At 41.9% G+C, this 20,589-nt stretch overlaps 1 protein-coding gene across 1 annotated transcript in view; it reads right to left on the bottom strand.

Annotated features, from left to right (window-relative positions):
• Window positions 1–20,589, bottom strand: part of LOC124616259 — a 932,810-nt gene that overhangs the window by 246,618 nt on the left and 665,603 nt on the right. Inside the window, exon 11 of the mRNA XM_047144563.1 lies at window positions 1,086–1,267. Within this exon, the coding sequence (XP_047000519.1) occupies window positions 1,086–1,267 (182 nt within the window). The remainder of the gene's footprint in view (window positions 1–1,085; window positions 1,268–20,589) is intronic.

Genomic DNA, 20,589 nt, shown 5'->3' with positions numbered 1-20,589 from the left:
CAATGTCAGAATTCCCAGACAATTGAACAGGGGTCGACAAGAGGTACTCGAACTTACACCACATATAGCTCGAACAGCCCGTTTTTGAGCCAAAAATACCCTTTTTCAATCAGAAGAATTACCCCAAAATATAATACCATAGGACATAAGCGTATGAAAATATGCGAAGTAGACTACGTTTCGTGTTGAACTGTCACTTATTTCAGATACTGTTCTAATGGTAAATAAAGCAGAATTTAGTTTCTGAATAAGATCCTGAACATGGGCTTTCCGCAACAGCTTACTATCTATCCGAACGCCTAGGAACTTGAACTGTTCCGTCTCGCTTATAATATGCCCATTCTGTCAGATCAAAATATCGGTTGTTATTGAATTGTGCGTTAGAAACTGTAAAAACTGAGTCTTACTGTGATTTAGCATCAAATTATTTTCCACAAGCCACGAACTTATTTCATGAACTACATTATTTGATACTGTTTCAATATTACACACAAGATCCTTCACTACCAAGCTGTTGTCATTAGCAAACAGAAATATTTTTTGAATCACCTGTAATACTAGAAGGCATATCATTTATATAAATAAGAAACAGCAGTGGCCCAAGTACCGAACCTTGGGGAACGCCCCACTTAACAGTGCCCCATTGGGACTGAACGTCACTACCACTCTCAATATTTCCGATAATTACCTTCTGCTTTCTGTTCTTAATGTAAAAGGCGAACCAATTGTAAGCTGCTTCCCTTACTCCATAATGGTCCAACTTCTGCAGTAATATTTTGTGACCAACACAGTCAAAAGCCTTCGTTAAATCAAAGAAAACACTTAGCGTTCGCAACCTTTTATTTAATCCGTCCAAAACGTGAGGTAACTGTGATATAAAAAAGATACTGTGTATATGATTTTGGATGTTGCAAAGGATGTGTAAATTTGGATTCAAACATTTAAGAGTAGAGGAGAAAGTAATACAAAATCTACCTTGCACAATATGTTCTATGTTTCATGACGAAATTAAAGTAACAGAGTTTGCAAATGAATTAGATGCCATTTACATGTGCAATGTTGTTTAGGAAGCAGGTCGGACGCACCTTGTAGCGGTCCCTGTCGGAGAGGCTGGTGACGAACTTGTGGCCGGGCTCAATGAGGCGGCCGTCCTCGCGCTCCCAGTAGCAGACGGGCTCCGGGAACGCCTCCACGTCGCACTCCAGCACCCCCGTCGAACCGTTGACCACGCCCACCAGCTGCCTGTGGATGCGGATCAGCGGCGGGACTGCGGGCAGAAGGCGCTTGGCTAGTGCGTGACGCACTGCAGTTGTACACCAATTGCAAAACAGGAGCTGCCGACAACGAGGTCATTAGAGATGCTTCACAACATCGGGTTCCCAGTGCCTTGAAGGAGTCATCCAGGAATTTGATCGATGATACACATGGAAAACACTGAAAATCTACGCAAGTGGCCATTAAAATTGCTACACCAAGAAGGAATGCAGATGATGAACGGGTATTCATTGGACAAATATATTATACCAGAACTGACATGTGATTACATTGTCACGCAATTTGGGTGCATAGATCCTGAGAAATCAGTACCAAGAACAACCACCTCTAGCCGTAATAACGGCCTTGATACGCCTGGGCATTGAGTCAAACAGAGCTTGGATGACTTGTACAGGTACAGCTTCCCATGCAGCTTCAACACGATACCACAGTTTATCAAGAGTAGTGAGTGGCATACTATGACGAGCAAGTTGTACGGCCACCATTGACCAGACCTTTTCAATTGATGATAGATCTGGAGAATGTGCTGACCAAGGCAGCAGTCGAACATTTTCTGTACCCAGAAAGGCCCGCACAGGACCTGCAAGATGCGGTTGTGCATTATCCTGCTGAAATGTAGGGTTTCGCAGGGATCGAAAGAAGGATAGAGCCACGGGTCGTAACACATCTGAAATGTAACGTCCACTGTTCAATGTGCCGTCGGTACGAACAAGAGGTGACCTAGACGTGTAACCAATGGCACCCCATATCATCATCCCGGGTGATACGCCAGTATGGCGATGACGAATACACGCTTCCAATGTGCGTTCACCGCGATATCGCCAAACATGGATGCGACCATAATGATGCTGTAAACAGACCTGCATTCATCCGAAAAAAATGCCGTTTTGCCATTCGTGTACCCAGGTTCGTCGTTGAGTACACCATCGCAGGCGCTACTGTCTGTGACGCAGCGTCAAGGGTAACTGCAGCCATGGTCTCCGAGCTGATAGTCCATACTGCTGCAAACGTCGTCAAACTGTTCGTGTAGTTGGTTGTTGTCTCGCAAACGTCCACATCTGTTGACTCAGGGATCGAGAGGTGGCTGCACGATCCGTTACAGCCATGCAGGTAAGATGCCTGTCATCTCGACTGCTAGTGATACTGCGATCTGTATTACCCTCCTGAACTCACCGAAACCATATTCTGCTAACAGCAATGTCGCGATACGAAAAAACGCAATCGCGATAGGCTACAATACGATCTATATCAAAGTCTGAAACGTGATGGTACGCATTTCTCCTCCTTACACGAGGCATCACAACAACTTTTCACCAGGCAACGCCGGTCAACTGCTGTTTGTGTATGGGAAATCATTTGGAAACTTTCCTCGTGTCAGCTCGTTGTAGGCTTCGCCACCAGACATGAACCCTATCGAACATACCTGGGACAGATTGAAAAGGTCTGTTTATGGACGACATGACCCACCAACCACTCTGAGGTATCTACGCCGAATCGCTGTTGAGATGTGGGACAATCCAACAGTGCCTTGATGAACTTCTGGATAGTATGCCGCGACGAATACAGCCATGCATCAATGTAAGAGGACGTGCTACTGGATATTAGGTGTACCGGTGTGTACCACCTCTGAAGGCCTCGGTGTATGGTGGTACAACACGCAATGTGTGTTTTTCATGAGCAATAAAAATGTGGTGTGGACATTTTGGGAATGTGGGTCTCACGGGGAGCGTGAAAGAGATAAGTCCCTGCAGGCGCATTATCCTCTGTGACCTTGGTGGCTCAGATGGATAGAACGTCTGCCATGTAAGCAGGAGATCCCGGGTTCGAGTCCCGGTGGGGCACACATTTGCAACATGTTCCCAATGATGTGTATCAACGTATGTTTGCAGCTAGTGTGTCGATTTAATTATCATTTCTTTCTAGAGAAGCTGCACGGTCATCAATGGTATTTGTTCTTTCCGGAACATATTCTACCTTCATATATAGAAAAAGCGAGGCTCTTAAGAATGAGGAATGAAGGCAGCAGGATTGTTTGCTTAGGAAAGAGGTACAAGCTAAATCGTAATAGGTGAGGGTTCACGCAAGATATTGAGAAAGATACAAATCTAGCGAAACTGGACACGCTGTACACGAAGACAAAATATAATTTTGGGAAAGTAAAACTGAAAAGTATTCGCTTCTGAGGTACAGATGGAAAACCACTGTTCAGTGCAAGAGAAAGGCACTAAAATGGAGTACTTCATCGCAAGTGTATACGATGAAACAGTATCTGTCCCATAATGTGATGAAGAAGCTGATGAAATTGATGTGTAAGAAGCTGGTGATCCAGTATTACAGCTCGAGTTTGCCAGTGGACTAGAATATCTGAAATGACACCATTCAGTAGTAAATTAAACATGTGTGAGGTGAAGGAATTAGCTAATTTGAGATTTTGACAATAATCTATGGTATGGATGACTCGGCATCAGATGTGTACAAATGTGTTATACCACGGTAGGAAAGAGATTGCTTTGGAACATAAAACATGCCATTTTCTTCAGAAGTTTTAAAATAATAGAGGAAAGCAGATGAACTAAGCAAATATCCCAATATTACAACAACAACAATATAATTGGATCAACGAAGCTCAAAAACTCACAGAGAAAATGAATTGTGCTGAAGAAGGTACCCAAAATAGAGAAAGAGTCAGAATCAAAAACCATAACCATGAGGGTTTCCAAGAAAGCGAGGAAACCAAACTCAGAAGAATCTTCACCGGGAAACAGAGGAAATTGCACCGTGAAGAGATACACAAAATACTTAAAGACAAGAAAAATAAACAAGCTGAAGGTAAGAACTCTTAAGTAACTGTTGTCAGCGATCCTTAGCAGATAAGATCAGACACAAAAATAATAAAAGTATTACTAATATCTATGGATCCTCATTTATATAACTGGATTTAGGAATAACTAATTCTGTCGATAGCAAATTCTAAACCTAAAACATATAAATGTGTATATGAAATCTTCAAATAAAAAGATAGTGTTAGTATGTTTTTGATGATACAAAGGCTTATGTTTCGGTAGACGGAGGCTCCCTCATCATAAACTTGAAGAATTTGTTGTAGGAGGGAAATCTCTTGAAATAATTAAAAAAACATAGTATCTATAGTTAAAATCCTTGGAAAACTTCTTGTCCCTTCCAAATTATATCAGCAGTCAGACAAGGAGACATTTTCCACCACTAATATTCAACTGCGTGCTGAAAAAGTTATGAGAATGGAAAGTAGAGGAGAAAAAACAAAATTTTTTGAGTCATCAGTCTTCTGACTGGTTTGATGCTGCTCGCCATGAACTCCTCTCCCTTGCCAACCACTTCATCTCAGAGTAGCACTTGCAACATATGTCTTAAATTTTTTGGTGGAGCTATTCCAATCTCTGTTTTTCTCTACAATTTTTACCCTCTACAACTCCCCCTAGTACTGTGGAAGTTATTCCCTGATATCTTAACAGATGTCCTACATCCCGTCCCTTCTTGTTGTCAATGTTTTCCATGCATTCCTTTGCTTGCCAGGTCTCCAGAGAACCTCGTCATTCCTTATCATTCCACCTAATTTTCACCATTCTTCTGTAGCACGACATCGCAAATGCTTCAACTCCTTTCTTTTCCGGTTTTCCAACAGATCATGATTCTCTAACATATAGTACTATGATCTAAACATAGATTCTCAGAAATTTCTTCCTCTCATTAAGACCTATGTTCATTAGCGGTACACCTCTCTTAGCCAGGAATGTCCTTCTTGCCAGTGCTAGTCTGCTTTTTAGGTCCTCCTTGCATTTTGCTGCCTAGATAGCAGATTTTCTTAACTTCATCTACTGCCTGGTTACCAAACACAGTGTTAAATTTCTCGCTGTTCTCATTTCTGCTACTTATAATTAAGTAGTAAATGAGTTTTGCTATTTGGGGAGTAAAATAACTGATGATGGTCGAAGTAGGGAGGATATAAAATGTAGACTAGCAATGGCAGGGAAAGCGTTTCTGAAGAAGAGAAATTTGTTAACATCGAGTATAGATGTAAATGTCAGGAAGTCGTTTCTGAAAGTATTTGTATGGAGTGTAGCCATGTATGGAAGCGAAACGTGGACGATAAATAGTTAAGCAAGAAGAGAATAGAAGCTATCGAAATGTGGTGCTACAGAAGAATGCTGAAGATTAGATGGGTAGATCTCATAACTAATGAGGAGATATTGAACAGAATTGGAGAGAAGAGAAATTTGTGGCACAACTTGACTAGAAGAAGGGATCGATTGGTAGGACATGTTCTGAGGCGTCAAGGGATCACCAATTTAGTATTGGAGGATAGTGTGGAGGGTAGAAATCGTAGAGGGAGACCAAGAGATGGATACACTAAACAGACTCAGAAGTATGTAGGTTGCAGTAGGTACTGGGAGATGAAGATCCTTGCACAGGATAGAGTAGCATGGGGAGCTGCATCAAACCGTCTCTGGACTGAAGACCACAACAGCAACAACAACATACGTTTCCTTTAATTTACGTCTATGGTCACAAACGTTTTGTTAACAGATTACCGGTTTCGGTCTATAATGATCATCATCATATCTGTTTCATTAAAACAAAGTCCTAATGTACTGCAGCCATAGTGGCATCTTCAAAGCTGCAGCTTGTTTTGAACAGTCGTGCTACTGACAACATGACTCGTGCATATGATGTTATTTATATATATTTAACGATTCTTGTGCTGATTCTGCATTTAACATTTAAAGATGCCACTATGGCTGCAGTACATTAGGACTTTGTTTTTATGAAAGAGATCTGATTATGGTCATTATAGACCGAATCAGGTAATCTGTTAACAAAACGTTTGTGACCATAGACGTAAAGTAAAGGAAACGTATTGCATATACGGGCCACTGTTTTATTTGCGACAATGTCGCAGCTTGTGAAACAATAACATAATTATTTTCGTCTTTTTTCGATTTATTCTCAATCCATATTCCGTACTTATTTCACTGTTCATTTCATTCAACAGATTCTGTAATTCTTCTTCACTTTCACTGAAGGATATCAGTTCATCAGCGGGTGTCATTATTGGTATCCTTTCACCTTGAATTTTAATTCCACTCTGAAGCCTTTCTTTTATTTTCGTCATTGCTTCGATCTATAGACTGAAGAATAGGGGCGGGGGACTACATTCCTGTTTCACTCCTCCCACGAACGTTTCGTTCTCGGTCTTCCACTATTGTTGCTCCTTCTTGGCTCTTGCACATATTGTACACTATTCGTGTTCCCTGTAGCTTATCCCTATTTTTCTCAGAATTTTCGTATTTCTTGCAACATTTTATACTGTCGAAGCTTTTTCCAGGTCGACAGATGTCATAAATGTGTCTTGATTTTTCTTTAGACTTGTTTAGATTATCAATTGGAAAGCCCGAATTGCCTCTCTGGTGCCTTTAACTTCCCTAAAGCCAAACTGATCGTCATCTAATACATCCTCAATTCTATTTTTCATTTTCTTTTCCATTTTGTTGACTAGATGTAAGGGAGCTACGAATTGTTTGGTTTTTGCAAACGAACTAGCAAATCTTAGAGGGTGCAAAGAAAAGACTACAACTCCTAAAGGAAAAAAATGTAATAGTGGGTCTGCAAATACAGTTTGAAAAGACAGAATATATGACAGAGGAGCGTAACTCACCAAGAATTTTTAAAAAAACACAAATTATAACATCAAGAAAGCAGGCAACTTAAAATATCTGTGTGAAAATACAAAGGTAAAAAGTAAGAAAAAGTAATTAGAATTACGAATGAAAAAAAATAAACAGAGTATACGTGAAAGTGAGATACTTGTAAAATAAGAAATGTCTTTCTAAAGACTTAAACTGAGGCATGCAACACAGTTGTAAACCCAGAGGGTCTCTCTGTTCCGAAAACAACGTTTTTATTTGAATGTAAAATGCTATTGGAAGATTTGGAAAAGAAAGAAACAAGAATCTTGCAAAAATTGTTTAGGTCCAGTCAAGAACAAAGGTGGCAACTGGGTTTGAGACCAAATAAGGAAATAATCTTATTCTGCCCTAAAATAACATATGATTTCAGGAAAAGACGTGTCACGTACTATGAGCATCTAGCGAGAATTAAGGAAGGGCGATAAAAAATAAGGTCCACACATTCCTCCAAAACAGGAAAACAGAAAAAGAGAATGCGTTGGGAGGAAAGACTAAAAAGACTGTACAGGAGATCTTACTCAACAAAGACAAATTCAGACTGGAGGTTGGAAAATCAGATAAAACGAACAAAAAAACAAGTGGAGTCAGACGGTCAGGTGAGCGAAAAAGAGCTCCTTCTGAGAAAATGAAACAGTTGTGGAGAAAGCTGAACGAAAAGAAAAATAAATAATTATATTGACATGGTTCTTAAGTGGTCTGAGACGAAGCAGAAAAAAAAGGACCTCGAAGCACGCCCCACGACCTGCAATATCTTCTACGGTGCAAGAAATGTGCTGCAACGGAGTTTCACTCTGTGCCTTGAATTCTTTCTGAAATCATCCATAACAACACATTCATGACACCATGTAGCACAAGACACCATGACAGTTATGCACACAACAGGGATACATTCTTGGTGAAGGCAGTGATAAACTGATCGTGCGTAAGGGAGCGTTTTCTTTGGAATGTGTTCAACGTACAACAGCATGAAGTTCACTTTTACTTGGATAGTCTCTTGATAGAGTTTTTTATGTTCTCCAGTTCACTTGTTTTAACCCACACAATATTCGATACGTAACTTAACCCTTAGGTACGTACGTGTATGACGACAGGAGGAAAGCACTAATGAGATATTCGAAATAATGATGAAAGTTTGGGATCTAAATTGAATACCTACACGTAAATATTTTTGATTCAGTAACGATGAATCCCAAAAATGATAGAGACCTTGAATTGACAGCGAAATTTAGAGGCAGATTGTTCACCAATTCTCCTACCTCCACTGTAAATCTCACGTGGCTGTCCTGAGAGCACAATAAGAGAGATTGGACCTCACACGGAGTTTTACCATAATGAGACCGCTATACAGTTTTTGTTCCAACTGTTAAACGATATGAAATTTGCTGATGTAGATAACTGAGTGTGCGACTAATAATCAATTCAGTGTGGACTTTAGTGTCAACATATTTTCTTACTATTCGTGGATAGGCTTACAAAACCCATGGAACCCAAACTATCCATTTTTCGTGGAATGATCGTGGTACTAAAATTGTATGAGTTTGAATCTACACATACGTGAATCCACAGAGTTTATTGCAATCCGTCAATAGAATAGGATGTATGGAAAATTATTCTGGGTCACCAAGTACATTTTACGAGGTCTTGCGCGTTAAAGATGTAAATGGTGATCTAGTATGTACGTTTGGATATGTATGTATATATTTACATAGAGACAGTCAGGTTTACTCCACTCTCTGCGAAAATGAAACAAGACAGGTAGTGTTAATATAGGTACGACGGGCTCTTTGCTATACACTGTACAACGGAATTTCGGATTATGTGTGTACACGTAAATGAGGAAGTGCTTTACAAGCTGTTCTCAAACTAATTCCAAGTACACGTAACTAAAACATAACTTCTTTTGTATTTCAAGTCTGCGTTTCGCACCAGGACACAGCGGGTAAATAAAGTGACCATATAATATTAAAGAAGAAAGAGAAAATTTTCAGCCGTGGCGAGGAATGGCAAGCGGCTGGTATGAATTCGCTGACCTCATGCATATTAAGTACAATGTAACAATGGTTCGAAATGTGAAATGCAAATGAACGCTAGTGTCATCATGTGTGGCAACTATGCATACCAGCGATGCGGCACATTTTATTTGTTTTACCACGTGACATTGCTCTGCATATAAAATGCGAAAATATCTCGTATCAGGATATTCACGCACGTCTAAAATCTTGTATATTGCCAAAAATGAGAAATTGTAATACATGCCACGGCTTTCCTGCGAGGGTATGTATGGAAAATTTTCATATCTATCGACTTATTACGTAGAGAACTCTATTACACTACCGACACATTTAATGTTTTCTAGTAGTTTGGTTTTGGTCCCAGTACTCACGCAGCAGCACGTATTATAGTTATTTTAAGTTCCTTTCAGAGGTCGAGGATGTAAAAAATATTTGAACAGATTACTCCATACTTGAAGTTTGTCATTACGGTTACTTCGAAGATGACGTTCGTGATTTCCAGAATGCTCATAGACTCCGCCCTGAAAAGAAGTTCTTGAACTTTTCACAGTAGTTTATGGTAAGACAGTAGGCGTGTTTCTTTGACAGTCAGATGAGAATTTCTGTAATGCTCTACCATGAGGACAGCAACACTGTGAACTTTTCCTTTGCCTTTGCTTGTATAATCTTAATGCGAGTGGTATGATCGAGCTCAAATGGATCTCAGACAGTGTTGCAATATACGCCCTACACCTGCTTTCTAAGCACGTTCTTTAATTGAAATGTATCTGACTAAATAATAGACGTAGGTACGACGTTGATCCAAATATTTCAGAAAAGTCTAGAAATACCAACCCCACTTGAATATTTCAGTCCATGGTTCCTAGGGTATGATTTCTAATGAATGCTATGTGATTTCCACATGATGTATTTATATGACCGCTGAATCAGCTCTCAAGTACGAAATTACGGCGACATAATGAGATAGTTCTTAGTAGTTGTCTAACATTCCGCGTAAGTCAAACTGTACTCCCAATTTGCTCCATACTGTGACACTTTGTACGTGGTTAATCTGAAACTATGAAGAGATGATTTTCCAAGGGTCTGAATGTGCAATGCTTTGCGTCGTAAATGAAAAGCGGCCAAAGGCTGTCTGGGAACGGCACCCTGTATTTGGGGCGAAACAAAAATAGCATCTTTAATATATGTAACTAGGCACACATTTTAAGGGGACCACACCCTGCCCATCTAATCCATGTTAATTTAAGCAAGTATTTGATCCATTTCTGAAAAAAACTCTTTGATGCAGGACTTAAATGTTTTTACTGTATGTTACATGACGCTAATAGAGTCAACTGCTCTAAAATCTACATGATCCATTTTATAGTTTTTAAGAAATACTTTTTCAAATTTATTAACAAAAGATATTGAGTTTTTTCTGCAGAAAATATTATTTTGTGAACTTCCTAATGGGGGAATATTCATGAATGTAGTACCAGAGGTGGCTTTTTATGTTATGCAGTCTCTGAAAATTTCATTCATTTATCTATGATAGTTTCTGATACAATGAGGCATAAGTACTGAAAATTTTAGTTTGCGGGAGATTGAGTTTAAAGAAAAAACTTTTGAAATTTGTTACTTGCAGTTAATTAAAACTGTCCTGCTTCATACGATGGCCCTTCTTTGGCCTCTAGCAGGTCTTCCAGCTTCTTTTTCACCTTCCTGGATGTTTGTCTTGCTTTCTTGGCCATATTAGATGCAGACCTGTCTGCATCGGCTATCCTCATTTTATCGCAATGTTGCAGCCCAGTGATCATGTTTTCACCAGGATTAATTCCCAGCATTTTCAGTACCAAACACTTTCCAGCATTACCGCAATTGGATGTATTAACAGCATCATGAACTCCTAGTTTCTTTGTACGCAAGCCTACAAATACAGTTTTAGGAAGGCGGTTCCAAATTGTACTGTTGAAACATTCATTTGGGTTCTGTGCCTGCCCATGCAGACATTTCCTTAGAAGGTCAGGATGAGCCAAGTCTCTGAAAATAGGTTTAATTGCTGTAATAACAGCAGCAGGAAGAGAATGCTGGTGAGAATGAGATTCTCCAGTTGCCTGAGCCCTATTGTATATGCACCACGAATTTTCTCCTGATGGACACAATCCATGACATGGCTTATCATCAGTAGAGGAAGAATATGGCTCAAACATCTCTCTTCATTGCCTCCAGATTTTCTTTATTTCTCCTAATTGCCTGCCCATAGTAAAACTGCAAGTTTTCTGTTTCAGTTTTAGTTAACCGGTCAACAATTTTCCGTCTTCTAATTGAAAGCGTGTTGTTTACAAACAGCAGAAACAAAAGAATACCGACCGTTGCATTCCAAGGATAGACAACATGCTCGGGAGTAAAAAAAAAAAAATCCCTAACGTGCAATCTAGGGGATATAAAGATCTAAAATATATGCAGAAAAGTGGGTGACAGAAAAGTCCGTGGTAGGAAAATGCTCTTTAAATGCTCGAAAAAAAAAATCAGCAAAATCCTTTTCAGAGCACTTAAATAAAACCTTAATCTATCAAAATATGATGAAAACCGAAAATCGATTTTTTTCGACCTGAACCACGGTGTGGTCCCCTGGCCTGAAAACTGACAGACGTACCTTTGACTTACAGTTAATGAGAAAATCTTTTACATTCTTTGGGGTGCCGCGTGCGATGCAACGGAGCGCAGTTAACGGGGGGTGCTTCATTGAACTGCTTTGGAGCTGGTACCTGAAGATGATGTGCCTGTCATTTGTCCTCTTGTTTCTGGAGCACTCCTATTGGTTATTTCTTGATGACATCCTGTATAACAATCTGTAACTGGTCTGGAGGCAACTCTGAAAATCCCGCACCAAGTTGTCGTAGCACGCTGCCAGAGGAACTGCTGATATAGGGAAATATTGCGTGGTAATTCGTTTTCAGCAATAGTAGGGGACCAACGCCGAAACAGCCCACGCTGGTTTGGTATGAATGCGCGGTAACATTGCGCCATCAAACGATACAAGCCCTCAGACTCTTTCAGTGAGGTCAAATAATTCTGAATGGTGATGAACGCACTGGCAGACCATCTCTCCGTGAATAAACAGTTAACAGCACCATAAGTGGATCTTATGGTGCTCGACGACGGACGTATCAGAACCGAGATGCTAGGGGAACAATAGATCAGGTTTCAACATCTTGCACGACATGGCTCTGAGCACTATGGGACTTAGCATGTATGGTCATCAGTCCCCTAGAACTTAGAACTACTTAAACCTAACTAACCTAAGGACATCACACAACACCCAGCCATCACGAGGTAGAGAAAATCCCTGACCCCGCCGGGAATCGAACCCGGGAACCCGGGCGTGGGAAGCGAGAACGCTACCGCACGACCACGAGATGCGGGCTTGCACGACATCCTGGAGGTGATTAAGTTCGCTGCACGAGTGGTTCCACGGGTGCTCACAGCAGCACCAAGGCAACAGCAGCAATGTTTGTATCTGTGTCAGTGCTTTCCAGCTTTCATTATGCTTCCAATCGCCAAGGAACGGTGCTGCATGAGTGCCTAACATGTTCCAAAACGGCGCGCCGGCCGGTGTGGCCGTGTGGTTAAAGGCGCTTCAGTCTGGAACCGCGTGACCGCTACGGTCGCAGGTTCGAATCCTGCCTCGGGCGTGGATGTGTGTGATGTCCTTAGGTTAGTTAGGTTTAATTAGTTCTAAGTTCTAGGCGACTGATGACCTCAGCAGTTGAGTCGCATAGTGCTCAGAGCCATTTGAACCATTTGAACCAAAACGGCGCTCATAAAAACGGGATATTCCGGTGCTCAAACGTCGGGTTCTATTGGAGATAAGAAAAGGTGGGGTGAAGTGTTTTAGAGAGCCCTTGAACTAGGGACCGTTTCTGTACGTAACAGAGGGATCGAATTTGTGCGACTTAGTGTCACTATCACACACTACAGGATCAAAGTACGAATATTACACGTTCCTTACCGCTTAGGCAAACGGTGCAAATCGATTGGTTCTTTTTTTGCATTTGAGGTGATTTACGTTGGGCTTGGTAGGATTTATAGAGGCGCCATTAGTTCGTGGGCGGTTCCTCCGAAAATTCCCAAACAGTTATCTTTTTACTATATTTTCGCCGCTACCAGCGGACAGAAGCCAAGCCGTGGATTCAAAAATGGCTATGTACAGCAAGTGGCTGAAATCTTTAAAATGTATTCCTAAGATCCAGTCACGATTAACTTGCAAATTCTCTTCATACCCTTGGTTTGAGTTACTTTACTTCTACATGTAAAATACAGTAAGGGCGGAAGTCTAAATAATAAATAACCGGAAAAATGGCTCAAATTTTAACGGTATATTCTCTAGTGAAACATGGACGATAACTAGTTTGGACAAGAAGAGAATAGAAGCCTTCGAAATGTGATGCTACAGAAGAATGCTGAAGTTTAGATGGGTAGACCATATAACTAATGAGGAGGTATTGAACAGGATTAGGGAGAAGAGAAGTTTGTGGCACAACATGACTAGAAGACGGGATCGGTTGGTAGGACATGTTCTGAGGCATCAATTGATCACCAATTTAGTACTGGAGGGCAGCGTGGAGGGTAAAAATCGTAGAGGCAGACCAAGAGATGATACACTAAACAGATTCAGAAGGATGTAGGATGCAGTAGGTACCGGGATATGAAGAAGCTTGCGCAGGATAGAGTAGCAGGGAGAGCTGCATCAAACCAGTCTCAGGACTGAAGACCACAGCAAAAACAACATTCTCTAGGCATCTGTTTAAAAGAGTAATCTCCCAGATTTCGAAAATCCTTATCTTTCATCGAGAAACGTCCCAAAAACTTATTTTTTGGGCACCAAGCCTAAAGTGCGTGTTTCTGGACGGCTGTGTACAGCAATTGGCTGTATTATTTACGATGTACTCGTATTCCTAAGATCCAGATCTCGAGCAACCTTGAAAATTTTCTCCATCTCTTTACCCGTTTCTGAGATACAGACGTTCAAAGTTATCGTCCATGTAGAGTAAAATATGCACCTAAAATCCGGTGTGAGACGAAAATTTAGTTTATAAAGTGATGTATTACGGATAAATACGGTGCAAAATGTCTCCGTTGTCGTCTGGGAGCCCCATTTTATAGTACTGAAGTACAAGCAAAATTTTGTTTACATAAAATCCGGTCCGAGATGCAAAATTAGTCTTTCATTATTTCAATTTTACATACGTAAATTATCTAAATTTTACTAACCAATGCGTTTCTTTTCGTATAAGTTACAAACTCTGACTGGAATAAGGGGTACCAGATACTTCATTCTACCTTTCTCAGCACGTTTAAAAATTTTCCCAAAAGGTTTGGCATGCGAACATATTGACGTTTTTTTATGTTGAGAGAGAAGAAGACAGAGGCAGTGACAAAGAGAAGTAAAATTAATAAACACTGGGATGTGCTAAACAGGGTATGTGATATAGAAAGGGGAAGGAGACAATGCCAGTGAGGGAAAAAGGGAAGACACAGTGGCAGTGGAACATACACTCATACTCATAAATTAAGGATAATCGCAGAATGTGGTGCCATACAATGTGGCACTACACAAAATTGGCGCTTATAGCATAGGCACGTAGGGAACACACACAACACAGATCTGTAAGTACCACACTATTGGTGATAAGTTGAGAAACCCGTTCCGAAACACACGTGCTACAAAACGCCACTGCTTCCTGCGCATGTACCCCGACATCAATATGGGATATGATCGCCATGCACATGTACACAGGCCGCACAACGGGTTGGCATACTCTGGGTCAGGTGGTCGAGCAGCTGCTGGGGTATAGCCTCCCATTCTTGCACCAGTGCCTGTCGGAGGTCCTGAAGCGTCGTAGGGGTTCGAAGACGTGCAGCGATACGTCGACCGAGAGCATCCCAGACGTGATCGATGGGGTTTAGGTCTGGAGAACAAGCACGCCACTCTATTCGCCTGATATCTTCTGTTTCAAGGTACTCCACAATGGCAGCTCAGCGGGGCCCTGAATTATCATCCATCAGGAGGAATGTGGGACCCACTGCACCCCTGAAGGCGGACATACTGGTGAAAAATGACGTCCCGATACACCTGACCTGTTACAGTTCCTCTGTCAAAGACATGCTGGGGTGTACATGCACCAATCATAATCCCATCCCACACCATCAAACCACGATTTCCTTCAAGGACATTAAGGATTTGGTATCTGGTTCCTGGTTTACGCCAGACGAAAACCTGGCGAGAATCACTGTTCAGACTATACGTGGACTCATCCGTGAACATAACCTGGGACCACCGCTCCAATGGCCTTGTGCTACGTTCCTGACACCAAGCGTTACGGGCTCTCCTGTGGCCAGGGGTCAGTGGAATGCAGTTTGCAGGTGTCCGGGTGAATAAACCATGTCTGTTCAGTCGTTTGTAGACTGTGTGTCTCGAGACAACTGTTCCAGTGGCTGTGGTAAGGTCCCAAGCAAGGCTACCTGCAATACTCCGTGGCCGTCTGCGGGCACTGATGGTGAGATATCGGTCTTCTTGTGGTGTTTTACATTGTGGACGTCGCGTACTGTAGGGCCTGGAGACGTTTCCTGTCTGCTGAAATCGTTGCCATAATCTTGAGATCACACTTTGTGGCACACGGAGGGCCCGTGTTTTGACCTGCTCTGTTTGGCCAGCCTCTAGTCGCCCTAGTATTCTAACCCTCATAACGTCATCAATACGTGTTCTTTAAGCTATTTTCAACACACAGTCACCATTAGCACGTCTGAAAACTTCTGCAAACTTACTCGCTGCACGGTACTCTGACATGCACCAACACACTTCCGCGTATGTGGACTGCTTCCAACGCCACCGTGCGACGACCGCAGGTTAAATGCAACGCACGGTCATACTCCGAGGTGATTTAAACCCGCAAACCGCCCACCAGAGCGTTGTTTCACCACGTATTAGCATATGTTTAATATAAGAGCATGAGTGTAGTTGACAGTAACAGAACTGATGGGAAATGAGTGAAGGAGACAGTGGCAAGGGAGGGTGGGAGGAATAAAGAGAAAGAGAAAGTGGAAGTGGGTGGCAGCCAGTGATAATGAGAGACGGTGACAACGACGAAGAGAGAGAGATAGTGACAGTGAGAAGAGGCAGCAGCAGTGGCATGGAAGGAATGAGATATTAGCAGTAGGAGAGTACAAGAGGGAAAAACTGACAGTGAGAGGAGACTACGAGAGGAGACAGAACGATGGGGACTGGGAGTGTGATCCAGGAGACGGTGACGGAGAGACAACGAGCTGCGCTGAGTGAGTGAGTGAGAGAGTGAGCAAGGCAGCTGGCAGGGAATGAGTGTGGGCGACTTGCAGCGAAGGACTACCAGGTGTGAGTGTGTTACAGTTAGGGGAGCCTGTGAAAGTTAAAGGTGAGTTGCATGTTAAGAGAAGCGTGAATATGTTCACATGCTAAAATTTTTGCGAACATTTTTACCGGTGCTGATGAAGGTAGAATGAAGCAGCTGTTACCTTACTTTTCGGAGTCTGACGAAACACATTCGGATTTTTTGTTTTCAGATAGGAACACTTTTCCGCTAGTATCGCTATGAACCCGAGACAAAGGAGCAAGTGAATCCACGACCGTCGGAAACGGCGAAGACCCAACCCAGATTCTGGTCGTATGTGAAGTATGTTAGCGGCAAGAAAACAATCAATGCCTTCTCTCCGCGATAGCAATGGAGATACTACCGAAGACAGTGCTGCCAAAGCAGAGTTACTCAACACAGCCTTCCGAAATGCCTTCACAAAAGAAGACGAAGTAAATATTCCAGGATTCGAATCGGGAACAGCTGCCAACATGAGTAACGTAGAAAATAATATCCTCGGAGTAGTGAAGCAACTTAAATTACTTAATAAAAGCAAGTCTTCTGGTCCAGACTGTATACCGGTTAGGTTCCTTTCGGAGTATGCTGATGCATTAGCTCCATACTTAACAATCATATACAACCGTTCGCTCGACGACAGAACCGTACCCAAAGACTGGAAAGATGCACAGGTCACACTAATATTCAAGAAAGGTAGTTGGAGTAAGTCACTAAATTACAGGCCCATATCGTAAACGTCGATATGCACCGGGATTTTAGAACATATATTGTGTTCGAACATTATGAATCACCTCGAAGAAAATGGTCTATTGACACACAGTCAGCATGGGTTTAGAAAAAATCCTTCCTGTGAAACACAACTAGCTCTTTATTCACATGAAGTGTTGAGTGGTATTGACAAGGGATATCAGATCGATTCCGTATTTCTGGATTCCAAGAAGGCCTTTGACACTGTACCATACAAGCGGCTCGTAGTAAAATTGCGTGCTTATGGAATATCGTCTCAGTTATGTGACTGGATCTGTGATTTCCTGTCAGAGAGGTCACCGTATTAGTTGACGGAAAGTCATCGAGTAAAACAGAAATGACTTCTGGCGTTCCCCAAGGTTGTGTTACAGGCCCTTTGCTGTTCCTTACCTATATAAACGATTTGAGAGACTGAACAGCCGTCTTCGGTCGTTTGCGGATGACGCTGTCGTTTATCGACTACTAAAGTCATCAGAAGATCAAAACAAACTGCAAAACGATTTAGAAAAAATATAGGACTGGTGCGAAAAGTGGCAGTTGACCCTAAATAACGAAAAGTGTGAGGTCATCCACATGAGTGCTAAAAGGAACTCGTTAAACTTCGGTTACACGAAAAATCAGTCTAATCTAAAAGCACTAAATTCAACTAAATACCTAGGTATTACGACTGGTGCGAAAAGTGGCAGTTGACCCTAAATAACGAAAAGTGTGAGGTCATCCACATGAGTGCTAAAAGGAACTCGTTAAACTTCGGTTACACGAAAAATCAGTCTAATCTAAAAGCACTAAATTCAACTAAATACCTAGGTATTACAATTACGAACAACTTAAATCGGAAGGAACACATAGAAAATGTTGTCGGGATGGTTAACCAAAGACTGCGTTTTATTGTCAGGATACTTAGAAAATGCAACATACCTACTAGGGAGACTGCCTACACTACGCTTGTCCGTCCTCTTTTAGAATACTGCTGCACGGTGTGGGATCTTTACCAGATAGGAATGACGGAGTACATCGGAAAAGTTCAAAGAAAGGCAGCACGTTTTGTATTATCGCGAAATATGGGAGAGGGTGTCACAGAAATGATACAGGATTTGGGCTGGAAATTATTAAAAGAAAGGCGCTTTTCGTTGCGGCGGAATCTTCCCACGAAATTCCGATCACTAACTTTCTCCTCCGAATGCGAAAATATTTTGTTTACACCGACCTACATAGGGAGGAACGATCACCACGATAAAATAAGGGAAATCAGAGCTTGTACGGAAAGATGTAGGTTATCGTTCTTTCCGCGCGTGATACGAGATTGGAATAATAGAGAACTGTGAAAGGTGGTTCGATGAACCCTCTGCCAGGCACTTAAATGTGATTTGCAGAGTATCCATGTAGATATAGATGTAGACATCCTCGTGCTAGGCAGTACTGCGTCTATTTTGGTGTGATGTTAACACATTATTTTCGTAAGACGCAAGTCGCCACAGAAGCATGAAACAGCACTGTAGTGACAGAGCTACAGCAGGCTGCCGAGACGGCACGTCGGTGGACGACGACGCCTCAGCCTATTCCGCACACCGTTCCCTGGGTTTCCACGTGCTGCCTCAGCTCCCTATATTCTCCCATCGCGACATCCAGTGACTTCGTTCTGTTTCCTCGGATGAAGAAACCACTGCGTGGCAGACATTTCAAGGCTTTTGATGTGGTGATTTTCGAGGCGGCAGGTTTCTTGAACAAGGTCTTACAACAAGGTCTGAAACATGTCACCCAAATGTCACACTGAATGGTGAATGTAACCAAAAGCAACAACATTGCAGCTTGATTTTTTCGAGGTGATAGTACCGGGTGGTTCTAGTTAAAGTGCAGCACGCAAGAAGGTTCCACTGTCGGCTGTAATTATCATCAGGCAGCGAAACTTTGTAGGAATGTGGAAACGATTGACTCGGAAAAAAATCAGGTCCAGTTTTGGCCACCAGATGCAAATCTAGCGCTGTATAGCATTTCGTGGGGGTCTCTGGTGCTCATATTCGAGGCGGTTAAAAATAAAATCAATATTATGCCTTTTACACTTGTTTGATCTTTTGTGCCAACGTTCCTAATCCATTACATCTGGAAACATTTCAATACAACTTTCTTACATTCACAGAGATTTAGATGTGGTGACCAAAATTCGAGCTAATTTTTTTCGAACATAAACTGATTCCCCATTAACACTTTAGGATATCTACCAAGTTTCGCTGTCATGTGATAATTACAGGCCACACTGGACCTCTGTGATTATGTGAATGTTAATTGTATGAATCCAGCAGACGTGGATACCTCTCTTACAATCGCTTATTTGTGGAAATTTTCATTACTGATATATATATATATATATATATATATATATATATATATACATATATATATATATATATATATATAGGGTGAGTCACCTAACATGACCGCTGGATATATTTCGTAAACCACATCAAATACTGACGAATCGATTCCACAGACCGAACGTGAGGAGAGAGGCTAGTGTAACTGGTTAATATAAACCGTAAAAAAATACACGGAAGTATGTTTTTTAACACAAACCTACGTTTTTTTTAAATGGAACCCCGTTAGTTTTGTTAGCACATCTGAACACATAAACAAATACGTGATCAGTGCCGTTTGTTGCATTGTAAAATGTTAATTACATCCGGAGATATTGCAACCTAAAGTTGACGCTTGAGTACCATTCCTCCGCTGTTCGATCGTGTGTATCGGAGAGCACCGAATTACGTAGGGTTCCAAAGGGAACGGTGATGGACCTTAGGTACAGAAGAGACTTGAAGAGCACATTACGTCCACATGCTAACACCTTTGTATTGGTCTTTTTCACTGACGCACATGTACATTACCATGAGGGGTGAGGTACACGTACACACGTGGTTTCCGTTTTCAATTCCGGAGTGGAATAGTGTGTGTCCCGACATGTCAGGCCAATAGATGTTCAATGTGGTGGCCATCATTTGCTGCACGCAATTGCAATCTCTGGCGTAATGAATGTCGTACACGCCGCAATACATCTGTTGTAATGTCGCCGCAGGCTGCCACAATACGTTGTTTCATATCCTCTGGGGTTGTAGGCACATCACGGTACACATTCTCCTTTAACGTACCCCACAGAAAGAAGTCCAGAGGTGTAAGATCAGGAGAACGGGCTGGCCAATTTATGCGTCCTCCACGTCCTATGAAACGCCCGTCGAACATCCTGTCAAGGGTCAGCCTAGTGTTAATTGCGGTATGTGCAGGTGCACCATCATGCTGATACCACATACTTCGACGCGTTTCCAGTGGGACATTTTCGAGCAACATAGGCAGATCATTCTGTAGAAACGCGATGTATGTTGCAGCTGTTGGGGCCCCTGCAATGAAGTGAGGACCAATGAGGTGGTCGCCAATGATTCCGCACCATACATTTACAGT

Source organism: Schistocerca americana, chromosome 5 (genome assembly GCF_021461395.2).
Source record: "Schistocerca americana isolate TAMUIC-IGC-003095 chromosome 5, iqSchAmer2.1, whole genome shotgun sequence".
Lineage (NCBI taxonomy): Eukaryota > Metazoa > Arthropoda > Insecta > Orthoptera > Acrididae > Schistocerca > Schistocerca americana.
Note: the sequence above shows the minus strand (reverse complement) of the source record. Positions and strands in the feature narration are given on the sequence as shown.